The 14,598-nt window shown below is 36.0% G+C and overlaps 2 protein-coding genes across 3 annotated transcripts in view; both read right to left on the bottom strand.

The window, feature by feature from the left end:
- The window catches only part of prmt3 (protein arginine methyltransferase 3), a 69,756-nt gene extending 61,382 nt beyond the window's left edge, over positions 1-8,374 (bottom strand). Inside the window, exons 1-7 of one of the 2 annotated variants that reach the window (XM_048185432.1) lie at positions 8,261-8,374; positions 7,879-7,999; positions 6,790-6,872; positions 6,658-6,707; positions 6,459-6,564; positions 4,254-4,410; positions 720-864 (exon numbers count right to left, since the gene is read on the bottom strand). In XM_048185432.1, the coding sequence (XP_048041389.1) occupies positions 720-864; positions 4,254-4,410; positions 6,459-6,564; positions 6,658-6,707; positions 6,790-6,872; positions 7,879-7,999; positions 8,261-8,276 (678 nt within the window). In that variant the 5' untranslated portion in view covers positions 8,277-8,374. Of the gene's footprint in view, positions 1-719; positions 865-4,253; positions 4,411-6,458; positions 6,565-6,657; positions 6,708-6,789; positions 6,873-7,878; positions 8,000-8,248 lie in introns of both variants that reach the window. The other variant, XM_048185431.1, reaches the window with a different exon arrangement.
- Positions 8,375-10,021: 1,647 nt separating this feature from the next.
- On the bottom strand, positions 10,022-14,185 carry htatip2 (HIV-1 Tat interactive protein 2). The gene is made up of 6 exons (XM_048185430.1): positions 13,967-14,185; positions 12,990-13,173; positions 12,149-12,256; positions 10,827-10,964; positions 10,651-10,712; positions 10,022-10,489 (listed from the first exon to the last, which is right to left on the bottom strand). The coding sequence occupies exons 1-6, from the start codon at positions 14,080-14,082 to the stop codon at positions 10,270-10,272; spliced, it is 828 nt and encodes a 275-aa protein (XP_048041387.1). The 5' UTR covers positions 14,083-14,185; the 3' UTR covers positions 10,022-10,269.
- Positions 14,186-14,598: the final 413 nt, after the last annotated feature.

Raw genomic sequence — 14,598 nt, 5'->3', positions numbered from 1 at the left:
CAAAAGATATACATTTCAAATAAATAGTGTTTTTTTAACTTTGTATTCATCGAAGAATCCTGAAAAAAAATGTATCACAGTTTCCACAAAAACATTAAGCATTAAGTATTATATTCTGAAGGGAAAACAAATGAATAAGCTGTACTATTTAGGCATTAAACCTATTTTAGTTCCCCTTTCTAATGCAGAAAACTATAACTGAAAATTTAATGGAAAAGTTCACTTAACTTTCCCTACAGTCGTGCGTTAGTTAAAAGGGTTAAAGAAAGATCGCGCCATCTGACTCATGACGGTAAATGGCATCATTTTACGGTGGACAGTAAAAGGCGTCAGCGCTTGCGTTGCACCATACAGCTAAACCTCTCCTCTGCAGAGTTTCAACTCTGACGCAAATCGCCACTAAATGCAAGTTGGAGGAGGCACCAATCACTGGCCCTCTCCAGGACGTACTGCGGTATGAGAGCTGATGATCCAAACGCTCCTCACTTGAACCTCCCTTACTGCAGTTAAAGCACTCAAACAATGAAATCTTAATCATAAATCTGGAAAACTGCAATGTGGAAAAATAAATAATGGTGAATAACAAAAATCTGCTGCATAGGGCAAACTACTGCATCTGTTTGCAAGGAGTTTGCACAAAATATGAGTTGCCTATGACCTTCTACCCATGCCAGTAGCAAATACGGCCACAGATTAATGTTAGATGGGGACAGACCTACCTTCAGCATCTCCTCATGGATGCTGTAATGCCCATAAGAGCTAAAGTAGGCCTCGTCTTCATCTTCTCTCAACTCAGCAATGGCCCCCGAGCATGAAGGGCCACGACTTGTGTCTGCGTTCAGCACTAGACCTTGTGCCAACAATCTGGGGCAATACAAACAACACACACACACACACACACACACACACATATATATATATTAAGACAGAGGAAGGCCTGGTCAGTGCACCAGCACACGTGCATGTGCATGTGAGTTCTCACTCAAAATCTTAACCACTGCAGTGGAATTTTACCCCATCTCTAACTTCTATTGCCCCGCCTCTTTTTTTGCACCTCTATCCACTTCAGTGAGTGTCTTTGAAACTGAACTCTATGCTGCACCCTGCTGGACCCACTTATACATTACACATCTGTAGGAGTCGCACAACTCAAGTGAGCCATTCTTAAAAATCAGTCATGACACACGACTGAACATAACTTCACTTTTTTAGTTAAATAATGTTTGCAGAGTGTGCCATTTTCTCAACTGCTTGTTCAGCTCAGTTTAAGAATAATAATCTGGTCCCAACATGAAAGAAGGTATAAACTGAAGAGGGAAAAAAAATGTGTTACAATAAATTTACTGTTAATTAAATGCCAGTGATCTTGCGTTATGACGAGTACAAAACTGGATTATGTTTTTTTCATCAGCCTTTTTAATTTGAACTGATTTTCAAGCATCTTTGTAAAACTTTTGACTTGATGTTAATAAGGTTTAATCAGATACGACTACAGCTTTATGATTCATAAGCCGCTATAGTAAATAACCTGAAGAATAACAAAATGCAGTAAATGGTCAAATAATTTGAGCTACAAACCAGTGAGTTTATGATTATGATAATAAAATATGATAAATAACAGTTTGCAATATCAAGTAGCATAACGGATATTTTTGTGCAGCTCAAAATGGAAGCGGATGAGACCGGAAGCCTCGACACCATGAAGTTACAATGGCTGTGCTAACTCTTACATTAAGAATAAGGTGAATATTTCACAAAAAATGAAAGTCTGCTTTCATTTACCCACCTTCACATCATTCCCAACCTAAAAACTTTCTTTCAAATGCAGAACACAAAAGAAAATATGTATAAAAAATAAATGGTCTAAACAACACTGGACCCCATTGGCTGTCACTGTGACTTTTTCCCCAAAATATTTAGGGAAAAAAAAACAAAATAATGACTTTATTCAACAATATCTAGTGATGGGCGATTTCAAAACACTTCTTCATGAAGCTTCAAAGCTTTACGAATCTTTTTCGAAGTGGTTCGGTGTGCCAAAGTCACGTGATTTCAGTAAACAAGGCTGTGTTATGTCGTAAGTGTTTCGAAATTTCAATGGTTCACCACTGGGGGGCGTGACTTTAACAGTTTGATACACACTCTGAACCACTGATTCAAAACAAAAGATTCGGAAGGCTTCATGAAGCAGGGTTGTGAAATCACCCATCACTAGATATCGCTGAATAAAGTCGTTATTTCATTTTTTTTTGGCACACAAAAAGTATTCTCGTCGCTTCATAACATTAAGGTTGAACAACTGTAGTCACATGAACTGTCTTTAGTAGCTTTCTGGGCACTGAAAGTGTTAATTGTCTTGCTGGCAATGGAGGCCTCACTGAGCTATCAGATTTTAATATCTTAATTTGTGTTCTGAAGATGAACGAAGGTCTTACGGGTGTGGAACGGCATAAGGGTGAGTAATTAATGACAGAATTTTCATTTTTGGGTGAACTAACCCTTTAAGGAATAGAACAAAACAATACAGAATAGAACAGAATCAAATAATAAAATAGAATAAAATTAAAGAACTAAAGATAATTAAAAAAAAGTGACTAGAACTACATACATGTGCATCTCAATAAATTAGAATATCATGAAAAAAAAAATTTTTCTGTAATTTCATTCAAAAAGTAAAACTTAAACATATTCTAGATTTATTAGACAAAGTAAAATATTTCCAGACTTTTGTTTACATTTTGATGATGACAGCTTGCTGCTCATCAAAATAAAAATATCAGTATCTCAAATTATTAGAATAATTATTTAATTTCAAGTTAAATTACCATTCTCAGGGTATAAATAATGGGTTTAGGTCAGTAATCCCAACAGCAGTCATGGGGAAGTCTGCTGACTTGACAGTTGCCCAGAAGACGATCATCAAGACCCTCTACAATGAGGGTAAGCCACAGAGGGTCATTGCTGAAAGAGCTGGCTGTTCGCAGCATGCTGTGCCAAAGCATATTCAAAAAAATTTGACTGGAAGGAAAAAGTTTGGTAGGAAAAGGTGTACACGTGAAAGGAATGACCGCAGGCTCGAGAAGATTGTCAGGCGAAGATGATTTAAGAACTTAGAAGAACTTCAAAAGGAGTGGACTGAGGCTGGAATCAGTGCATCAAGAGCCACAGCACACAGACGTCTTCAGGAAATGGGCTACAACTGTCACATTCCACGTACCAAGCCACTTCTGAGCCAAAGACAACGTCAGAAGCGTCTTACCTGGACTAAAGGAGAAAAAGAACTGGACTGTTGCTCAGTGGTCCAAAGTGCTCTTTTCAGATGAAAGTAAATTTTGCATTTCATTTGGAAATCAAGGTCCCAGAGTCTGGAGGAAGAGTGGAGAGGCACAGAAACCATGTTGCTTGAAGTCCAGTGTTTCCACAGTCAGTGATGATTTGGGCTGCCATGTCATCTGCTGGTGTTGGTCCACTGTGTTTTCTGAAGTCCACAGTCAACGCAGCCGTATACCAGGAAATTTTAGAGCACTTCATGCTTCCTTCAGCTGACAAGCTTTATGGAGATGCTGATTTTTCCAGCAGGATTTGGCACCTGCCCACACTGCCAAAGGTACCAAAAGCTGGTTCAATGACCATGGTGTTACTGTGCTTGATTGGCCAGCAAACTCACCTGACCTGAACCCCATAGAGAATCTATGGGATATTGTCAAGAGAAAGATGAGAGACACCAGACCCAACAATGCAGAAGAGCTGAAGGCCGCTATCAAAGCAACCTGGACTTCCATTACTCATGAGCAGTGTCTCAGGCTGATCGCCTCCATGCCATGCCACATTGATGCAGTAATTCAGGCAAAAGGAGGCCCAACCAAGTATTGAGTGCATAGAAATGAACATACTTTTCAGAAGCCTGACATTTCTGTTTAAAATATCCTTTTTTTATTGATCTTATGAAGTATTCTAATTTATTGAGATAGTGAATTGGTGGGTTTTTGTTAAATGTGAGCCAAAATCATCACAATTAAAAGAACCAAAGACTTAAAGTACTTCAGTCTGTGTGCACTGAATTTATTTAATACACGAGTTCCACAATTTGAGTTGAATTACTGAAATAAATGAACTTTTCCACAACATTCTAATTTATTGAGATGCACCTGTCAATACTATTCAACAACTTTGAAGCTCTTATTTGCTTACCCTGTACTTAAAAACTGAACCACAGTGACCCAGTGCATATGTGCGGTTGATATCATACTGACTTGAGTTTGTGCAGATCCTCCATGGCCCGGGCCAAGGCTTCCTCAGCTCTCTGAGCTCTGTCTTCAGCCTGTCTGGCTCTCTGAAGCAGAGCAGGCATCTGATCACCAGCTGAAGGGCTCAACGTCACAGCTGCGGCCTCACTCAATTCTTCAACATCTGACAAAATATAAGCCAATAGCACAAATGTGTTTAAAACATGTAAGAAAATTTACCACTTACTTACACCATGTGTAGCCATATACTACCATTCAAAATTGTGCGGTCAGTAAGATTTATAAGACATTTATAATGTTACAAAGGAATCAGCCTTGTTTAACATTTTAAAGGTGCCCTAGAACAAGATGTAATATAAGTCTAAGGTGTCCCCTGAATGTGTCTGTGAAGTTTCAGCTCAAAATACCCCATAGATTTTTTTTAATTAATTTTTTTAACTGCCTATTTTGGGGCATCATTAACTATGCACCGATTCAGGCTGCGGCCCCTTTAAATCGCACACTCCCTGCTCCCCGAGCTCTCGACTATAATACAGTGAATCTACAAAGTTCAGGCAGCTAATATAACCCTCAAATGGATCTTTACAAGATGTTCGTCATGCATACTGCATGCATGCGTCGGATCATGTGAGTATAGTATTTATTTGGATGTTTACATTTGATTCTGAATGAGTTTGATGGTGCTCCGTGGCTAACGGCTAACATTACACACTGTTGGAGAGATTTATAAAGAATGAAGTTGTGTTTATGAATTATACAGACTGCAAGTGATTAAAAAATGAAAATAGCGACGGCTCTTGTCTCCGTGAATACAGTAATAAACGATGGTAACTTTAACCACATTTAACAGTACATTAGCAACATGCTAACGAAACATTTATAAAGACAATTTACAAATATCACTAAAAATATCATGATATCATGGATCATGTCAGTTATTATCGCTCCATCTGCCATTTTTCGCTATTGTCCTTGCTTGCTTACCTAGTCTGATGATTCAGCTGTGCACATCCAGACGTTAATAATGCCTGCCCTTGTGTAATGCCAGCCCATGTTCAAGGCATATGCAAATATTGGGGTCATACGTATTAATGATCCCGACTGTTACGTAACAGTCAGTGTTATGTTGAGATTCTCCTGTTCTTCTGAGGTCTTTTAAACAAATGAGGTTTACACAAGAAGGAGAAACAATGGTGTTTGAGACTCACTGTATGTCATTTCCATGTACTGAACTCTTGTTATTCAACTATGCCAAGGTAAATTCAATTTTTCTAGGGCACCTTTAAACAATCTGCAAGTTATTTGGGACTCAGGTATTGGCAATCCTTGTCCTTCTAGATTTGAGTACTGCTTTTAACACTGATGATCATGAGACTCTACTTGACTGACTACAGAACTAGGTAAGCAGGTCCTCCTGAGTAATCAGGTCCTGTCTTAGACTGGTTCAGATCCTACTTAAGTAGCAGAGAATACTATGTTACACTGTGTAAAGCATGTACCTACACCTCCAGGCGTTACGTTATATCTTGGGGTGTTCCTCAAGGCTCAATTTTGGGTCCTCTATTATTTAAGCTATGCATGCTTCCATTAGCTGGTGTAATTAATCCTTGTTTACTAGTATGCAGATGACACATAACTTTATCTTTCAATTGCACCAGATGCCCACAATTTGATTTCTACCCTGTTGGATTGAATAGAGTGCATGAAGTTGTGGATGTGACAGAACTTTCTACAGCTAAACAAAGACAGAGGTACTTGTTATCGGTAATGATGCACAGAGAACATCTATTGCTCCATTATCTTGACTCTCTTTCAATAAAAGCCAGTAATCAGGTCAAGAACTTAGGAATCATGTTTGACAGTGACCTCAGTTTGAAAAAAAACAAAAAAACATAGTATCACCTTAGAAACATCTCAAAAGTATGTAATATCCTCTCCCCTTCTGACAGTGAGAAACTGCATTTCATGCATTTGTTACATCTAGACTTGACTATTGCAATAACGCTTTTGTTGGGTTACCAAAGAGCTCTATAAAACACAAAGAGTTCAGAATGCAGCAGCATGAATGCTAACGTGCTCTATAAATGAGAAATCACATTACTCCAACACTCAGATCGCGTCACTGAATTTGATCAAATTGTGTGTGTGTGTTAACATACAGAGATGGGAATTTGTCTTTATAAATAAGACAAAAAACAATAATTCACATACCTATCTGCAGTAATGGATCATCTGGTATAGCTGGTTTCATGTATTCATCACTGTTCCAAGGCAGTGGGCCATTTGAAGCCAGTAACAAATTCTCTGCAGAACATTTCTACAAAACAACACAACAAACATTTCAAGTCAAGCTTCAAGTCATCTTATCACCAATATCCACTTGAACCATATGAATGAAAGGGATACTTACTGAAGTCCTAATGTAGTTTATCATCTTTATGTAGCTATAATCATCAAGCTCTAAAAAGGAATTAAAACATTATATTTAGATACATCAGACATCCCTCAGCACACTGAGCAGTCTTTGGTTTGGAAAACTTACTGTGTTTTTGGACAAGTTCTGGAATATCCACACTATGATCTGCTTTACAGTGTTGTAATGTCTCAGACACAGAGGTGAGAGTCCTGTTGAAAGTGAGACACAGTTACTCGAGTACAAAAAAAACTAATCCTAATGGTAGTAAATATGTTGCATATGACTTGAATTGTACAAAAAGATAATTACAGCTCTTAAAAGGACCCCCCCCCCCAATGCAAATCTAAATAAATAAATAAATAAATATTCATAGTGTTCAGATCAGGGTTATTATTGTAAAATAAAACTAAATCTATTCAAACATTTTTTTTTTTTTCTACTTGAAATAAAGTTTAAATAAAATAAAACATTTAAAAACTAAACTAGAAATGTTGCTTTAGAAATAAACAGAAATAAAGTTTAAGTTCCTAACTGGAAGTAATAACTTGAAAAACTGTGTGTTTTACTAACACTAAAATTTGGAAGTAAAGTTTTAAAACTGGAAGTAAAAACTATAACTGAAACTAAAATAAATTAAACCTAAATAGAAATAATACAAAAAAACTAAACAAAATTAATAAAAATTAAACAAAACTTAAAATGAAAAATATAAAAAGGATAATTCAAAATATTAATACAAAACTATAATAGTATATAAATAGTAATAAAATAATATGTCTTATATATCCATTCTTGTGCTGTTCAGAAGTACATCACCATTGTTACTTTCGAAACAAATTTGAATTGAAATAAAAATGTTTCTCTTGAAGTTTATACATCTAATATTACTATTATAAAAAAAAAGATAATAAGAAAAGTATATATAAATATAAAATATATATACAATTTATTACTATATAAAAGCCAATTATTTTAATTTGGAAACAACATGCTGTATATCCTATATAACACCTAATAATGTTCTCACAGTATAAATGGGTTCATAATATACTTATAGAAAAATATAGCTGTCATATTTGGAGATTTCAAACAATAAAAAGTTTGAACAAAACAAACATGAGCAGATCACAGTCCAAATCTGTCTCTAGTAAGTAATCTTTCAGATTTATTTTAGGAAGATCCATCATGATCCATCAGGTTTGTATTGAATGTCACCTGTCACACAGCACACACAGGACTGTCATGAGTTCAGATCCCTCCTCCATTGACTGCCATTGTTCATCATCACTGTCAGACAGCTCGGGGACATCATCACACACCTCACACTCATCATCACCTACATGGCAAGAAACAATTAGCTACATAACCTTTAACACATCATTAACACATTCATACAACATCTTCTAAACAACCGCTCAGAACTACTGAAATAATAAGCGGTAGCGGATATTTATAATTACACCATTTGGAAATGCCGTACTTTAATACATTTCCTCTAAGATTAAATACACTCTCCAAATCGTTAAATTAACGCAGTTTAAATCGCATCATGAGTTAAAGCAAATATATACATCACATTTCATACATTCACGTGTACCTGTGTACGCTGCCATGTTGTAGTCGTCTCTCTGGAGTTCGAGTTTTTCTCATCCGGGTCATTCTTATTCAGGTGTACTTTCCTTTTGTCGCCATGTGAGGTCGCTGTTTTCTCAATAATGACATGCAGCACGCCTCTTGATAACAAAACTTCAAAAAGTAGTGATTTATTTAGGCTCCTCTACAACCCAGCACCTTTGACTAGCCCAAACGTATCGTTCTTTGTGTTTAGAATAACACATACTACTTACCAGTCAAAACTTTGGACTTTGAATTCGAATGAATATTGTAAGGCTTATAAAAAATATATTTCATGTTTTTGCTTGAATTGTGCACAAACTTTTGTGTTTATTTCTTCACCTTTTGTGTGTAATTTCTTCAGAAACCTTTAATTTGAATTGCATTTTCATGGATAAATTAGACAGGAAGGAAAAACATCAAGTGATTGCTGTACTAATTACTCTCTTTAAAAGTATTGCACTACTTATTACTTTGTAAATTCCATATCAACCTCGACCAGTTGAACAGTATAAGGATAGACATGAAACTGCTCTTTTAATGCATTCAAATAAATAATATAAAACTATATAAATTATTCATAAATGAACTGACCAAAGTATTTACAGGGAGGTTACATTAAAAATATACATTTTAAGTTAAATTTTGACTATGTTAAATTTTGATGTTAAATCCAATATTTTATATAGAATTGTTCTCTATATAAAGTATTTAGTGCAATTGCATCAGAAATAACTGTAATTAAATTACAGAAAAATAAGAGTAATCGCTTACTTTACTTTTCAAAGGAAAAGTAATTAAAATTACAGTAATTAAAGGTGCTAAAGATGATCTTTTCGTCGACTGAGAAACCAAAGACTGTTACTGAGTTTTTGAAATGAGCGCATGCGTAAGAACAACCCCCTTTCTTCACAGCTCATTTCAAGGGAACGCCTCCCAAAACTCGTGCACGAGTATTGGAACACGAGTGTTTACCACCGGCATTCGCTGTGTCATGTTAGTGGATTCATTATGTCGGACTCACCGCAGGTAACTCATAATCTGCAGTTGTTATTCCTGTCTCCTGACAAAAACATTGCATGCAGCGCCTGTGGAGTGTGGAAAGTTACTGGAGCGTCTCTCACAAGGAATGTCACGGCAGTGATTGACAAGCCAGAGGGCCAATCGTTTACGCGATGATCGCTTAAACGATTGGCTACTTTTGCTGCATTCACGTCACCTTGTATTTACCGGAATCTTGAAATGACAACACGTGACGTTATATTCGGAGCTGTTCACGTCCTTTTGGTCCTTGAACTGGGAATTATGCGTTTCCATTGCAGCACTATCAACCCCTAAATGAATCTACAGCGGTCAGGTGGTACAGCGCGGCCACGCTTACAAGCTGTAATTACGAGCTCTATGAGGACGTGAATGCTTTTTACAAGCTAGAATCTCGTAACTACAGGAATTACGAGGCCGCGTGAACGCACCTCTCGTGCACAGATGATGTATATTAATATTATTCACATTCAGTTAATATTATTCATTTCAGTGCACCTAATAAATAGTCTTATCAGTTAGTAAAGACAGTTTCAAGTAATACTGCAAAAATGTATAAAACAAAACATCCTCTTTAGCACCTTTAATTACTTAGTAATGCATTGATTACACCCAACACTGATCACGACCAACAATAGGTGAATGTTTTAACCCATTTTTCAGACATAACACAACGAATAATATTGCTATATAATAATTGTGGTCGAGTATGAATATAATTTATTTTTTCCAGATCAATAAACAATTAAATACCAAACAAAAGCACCAAAATCCAAAGCGAAGCATAGAAACAGCACATATAACCCTTATTTAGAACAAACAAGTAAAAATACATAATATGATAATTCAATCCAAGTAAACTGCATTAAAACAATATTTTGGCTTATCTTGCTGATGAATCACACCATGCCAGAATTGCACTTGGTTTAAAAAAATGTGAAAATGAAAGTGTTATTTTTTGTCTCCAATTCTACCAAGTTCATATATGGCCTTGTTTTCAAGAATTTCCACTTTCTGCTCTCCATCTTTAAGTGTGTTGACAAAAATAGCTCTAGCGACGGATGTGATGGGGATGGACATTGCGGTAGGGAATACCGAGGAGAATGCACCAAGAAATTTCCGGGCCATCCACTCAGCTGGCCTGCTCTCCTGTCTGTCCACCAGGAGCACCCTACAAATAAACAACCAACTATGAGCTACAGAACAAGTGATGGTTTCAAAATATCTGAACAAGCAGACATGCACAACACAAATATGTATGACCTCAGAAATAACAACAGATTTTATTCCTTGGATCTGTAATTCAGAAACAAAAAAAGTAGAAGGACTCACGCTGGCCGGTAGATGGAGAAACGCTCAAAGCCAAGGTCTTCAATTTCTGCTTCAACCTGACCCTGTAAATAAACCAGTGTTACTGCAAGCACATTAAATACAAAACTGTCCTTCTTTAGCCATAAAAAAGTAAACAAAGCTAGGCTGACCATATGTTGCATTGGTTTTCATAATACCTTAGTTTTCAGGTAGAGAAAGCTGCTTGTTTTATCTGCACCTTTAGAGGACTCTAGGTGAAAATGGGAACAACCTCCTGCTTTGGCAAGTTCTGCAGACTTGAGTACGTAGTCATGATCCACCCGAACAAACCCTTCCTGTAGCCCATTCAAAATGGAACAAGTTACGTTATTTATCATGCAATTACCAACATTTACCAGAGGAAATGGACTTGCATGGATGCATCTTAGCATCATTGGAGTTCTCAAAAATAAAAAATTATTTTCTTTTTAAAGTATTAGTTCACTTTCAAATTAAAATTTCCTGATAATTTACTCACCCCCATGTCATCCAAGATGTCTGTGTCCTTCTCTCTTCAGTCGAAAAGAAATTAAGGTTTTTGATGAAAACATTCCAGGATTTTTCTCCATATAGTGGACTTCAATGGAGCCCAAACGGTTGAAGGTCAAAATTACAGTTTCATTGCAGCTTCAAAACGTTCTACACGATCCCAGACGAGAAATAAGGGTCTTATCTAGAGAAACCATCACTCATTTTTTTCTAAAAAACAATTACAATTTTATACATTTTAACCATAAATGCTGATCTTGAACTAGCTCTCTTCTTCTTCTTCTTCTCTATTAGAATTCCAGCAGTGTAGACACTGCTAAGTGTATTACTGCCCTCCACAGGTCAAAGTTTGAACTAATTGTTATATACTTGCACTAGCATATTGTATATGACAATTTAGTTCAAACTTTGACCTGTGGAGGGCAGTAATACACTTAGCAGAGTCTACACTGCTGGAATTCAAATAGAGAAGAAGAGAGCTAGTTCAAGATGAGCATTTATGGTTAAAACGTATACAATTGTAATTGTTTTTTAGAAAAAAATGAGTGATGGTTTCTCTAGATAAGACCCTTATTTCTCGTCTGGGATCGTGTAGAACGTTTTGAAGCTGCAATGTAACTGTAATTTTGACCTTCAACCGTTTGGGCTCCATTGAAGTCCACTATATGGAGAAAAATCCTGGAATGTTTTCATCAAAAATCTTTTCAACTGAAGAAAGACATGAACATCTTGGATGACATGGGGGTGAGTAAATTATCAGGAAATTTTAATTTGAAAGTGAACTAATCCTTTGAGTTGTGTTTTTCATCTTTACTTACATTGCCAATTTTTCAGCATTTATTCCCAATAATGATCTTTGTTATTATACAAAAGGTTGCTTATGTTTAATATTTTTTTTAGTTGAAACAGACCCTAATTTCATGCATTAGCAACTAAAGTTCAGGAGAAGAGTCCATTTACACAGTCCAAACAGATGACATCTGAAACATACAGCTCCTGCTTTGGCTTTGGTTGTTCCTAGACAGCAGTATCCCACATCATGGCCCTGGAAAGCCTCAGCGTACTCCTCCAGCTTCTCAAAATCAACCACCTTTTGCACCTGAAGAGAAGAGGTTGAAGGCCAATGAACGCTAAGTACTGAATCCCTGATAACATTTAAAAATACACTGCCCTCCAAAAGTTTGGAAACACCCCTGTCAAAGTGTGGTTTTGATGATATCAGCATAAATCCTTATCATTTTTTGGTGCAAATACATTAAAGTAACTTGACATTATCATTGAAGACCAGCAATAATAATTTTCATTTTGATTACATAATAATGGCAGTATATACATGTCAAAGTCAGCTGTGATGCCTGGTTACTGGTTTAAACTTGGCCCAGGTTTGTAAAAGATTTTTGGGTCAGCACACCTTAATAGCTTCAACAATTGATTACCAATTAAGTTTAGAATACAATGAACCAATTAGAACCCAGTTTAGGTCAGATAGATGCTAATGGTGGATATTTTGAGGAATTTAAAATTTAAGTTTTTTCTATGTATAAACTGTTTATGTAATAAAATATGTTTTCGTAGTTTGTGTTGTCCCTTATCAGTGCAAAATTATCACAAATTAAAAATGATTCATGCCCATATTGTCCAAAACCCCACTTTTCTAGGGCGTTTCCAAACTTTTGGAGGGCAGTGTATGTGCAAAATTTAATTGCATTAAACAACAAATTATCACACCAAATGGCATCTGCAAACAACAACTCTGGTCTCAGATCTTTTGTTACGCAATGCAATGATATTCTTTTTGGACTACTGTACATAAACAGAACTTGGCACATTACCAAATTTTCATAGGCTTTATCCTCAAAGGTCAACTGCCTTCGTCCAATGAGAGTGATCTTGGAAAAGATGTTGTGCTCCACTATCTCTTTCAGGAGCGCCTTTCCAGTCTCGCCAGAAGCACCGAGAATGAAGCATGTTCTGTTCTTCTGCCGGTAATTCTCTTCCATTGCGTTTAGATCCATTCTGTAATGAAATGATTGCATAACCATTTGAATCTCACAACATCACAGTGACACTGCAGAATTTGCACAGGTGTGCTAGAATGAACAGGTGTGCTATTAGTTATAACTGCTTTGTGAATCAACTTGTTCCTCAAAGCAAAACACAAACAGTGGCTCAAAATCCTGAATATCCCCTTGAGCCGCATTCAAGTCTCAGGATGTTTTTGTCTTACTGGTGATATTTGTACAGCAGTTTCAGCAGGGGCGTGGTAAATAATTTACCTGAATAATAAGTCTGAGAAACATTAACTCTGAATATATATATATATATATATATATATATATATATATATATATATATATATATATATATAAGATAATTACTTTCAACCTCTAAACCAGACATTTGAGAGACTTTTTCATGCATGCAATGTTTTCCCATTATTGTTCATTTCTATTTTTTCATTATTTTATTGCACATTCTTTTTTTTGCACATGCTCTTAATTATTATTATTATTATTATTATTATTATTATTATTCTGTATTTGACCATGTTAATGACACAATAAAGAGGAGGGGAAATGGCATGCTTTTGAGGCGTGGTTGTGTCGGGTAAATGAGCGAGAATCAGAAAGATTACGTACTGCAGGAAAATACTGGATACAATGCAATCAGTACAAAAAAAGACAAAGCAACAATATTACATCAAAGCAACCAGTATTGCATAGTAACCCAACACTGATCATGATACAGTATCCTATATTGTATTGTAGAAATGACAGTTGTACTCTGTAATGAATTAACGTTACTTCACCTTGGGATCTCGACAGTCTCTGAATTCTCCAGATACTGAAAAACAGCGGCGAGGGCCACAACAAAAACAGTGAAGAAGCTTAAGGTTTTACCCCAGTTACACTGAAATGTATTCATGCCAGGCTCGATAAACAGAGGACTTTGGTTGTTGGTACACACTGAAGCTTCTTCCTTGTTATGTCCTCGTTTCACACTGCGCTTGCGCAAAACACACACACAGCATTTTGAAACGGATATGCACGAGCACGTTTGTGCGTAGTGCAGGTTTGAGTCTGGCTTTTTTTTTTTTTTTTTTTTTTTCTGAGCTCATTCTACATTCTTTCTCTGTGCATAATTCCATATATTAGTGTCCCTATTTATGTGATATATATGATATATATATTATAGTTCAATAGTTTGATATCATAGTTGTCAAATGTGTTTGTTATCATAGTGGTCATGTGTGAATTTTGAAATTCAGCAAAAAAGAGACTTTTTATAATAAAAAAATTGGAAGAAAAAAATCCACTTGGAAGGGGAAAAAAAGGCACTTTCATCTAGTACAAAAAGTAAAAAAAAAAAAAAGCCTTTGTTGCTGTTTTAACTAGTCACATTTGGACATTACAAATGTAAATAAATAAAATAAATGAATAA

Source organism: Megalobrama amblycephala, linkage group LG3, assembly GCF_018812025.1.
Source record: "Megalobrama amblycephala isolate DHTTF-2021 linkage group LG3, ASM1881202v1, whole genome shotgun sequence".
Classification (NCBI taxonomy): Eukaryota; Metazoa; Chordata; class Actinopteri; order Cypriniformes; family Xenocyprididae; genus Megalobrama; species Megalobrama amblycephala.
This window is presented reverse-complemented; position numbering and strand designations above follow the sequence as displayed.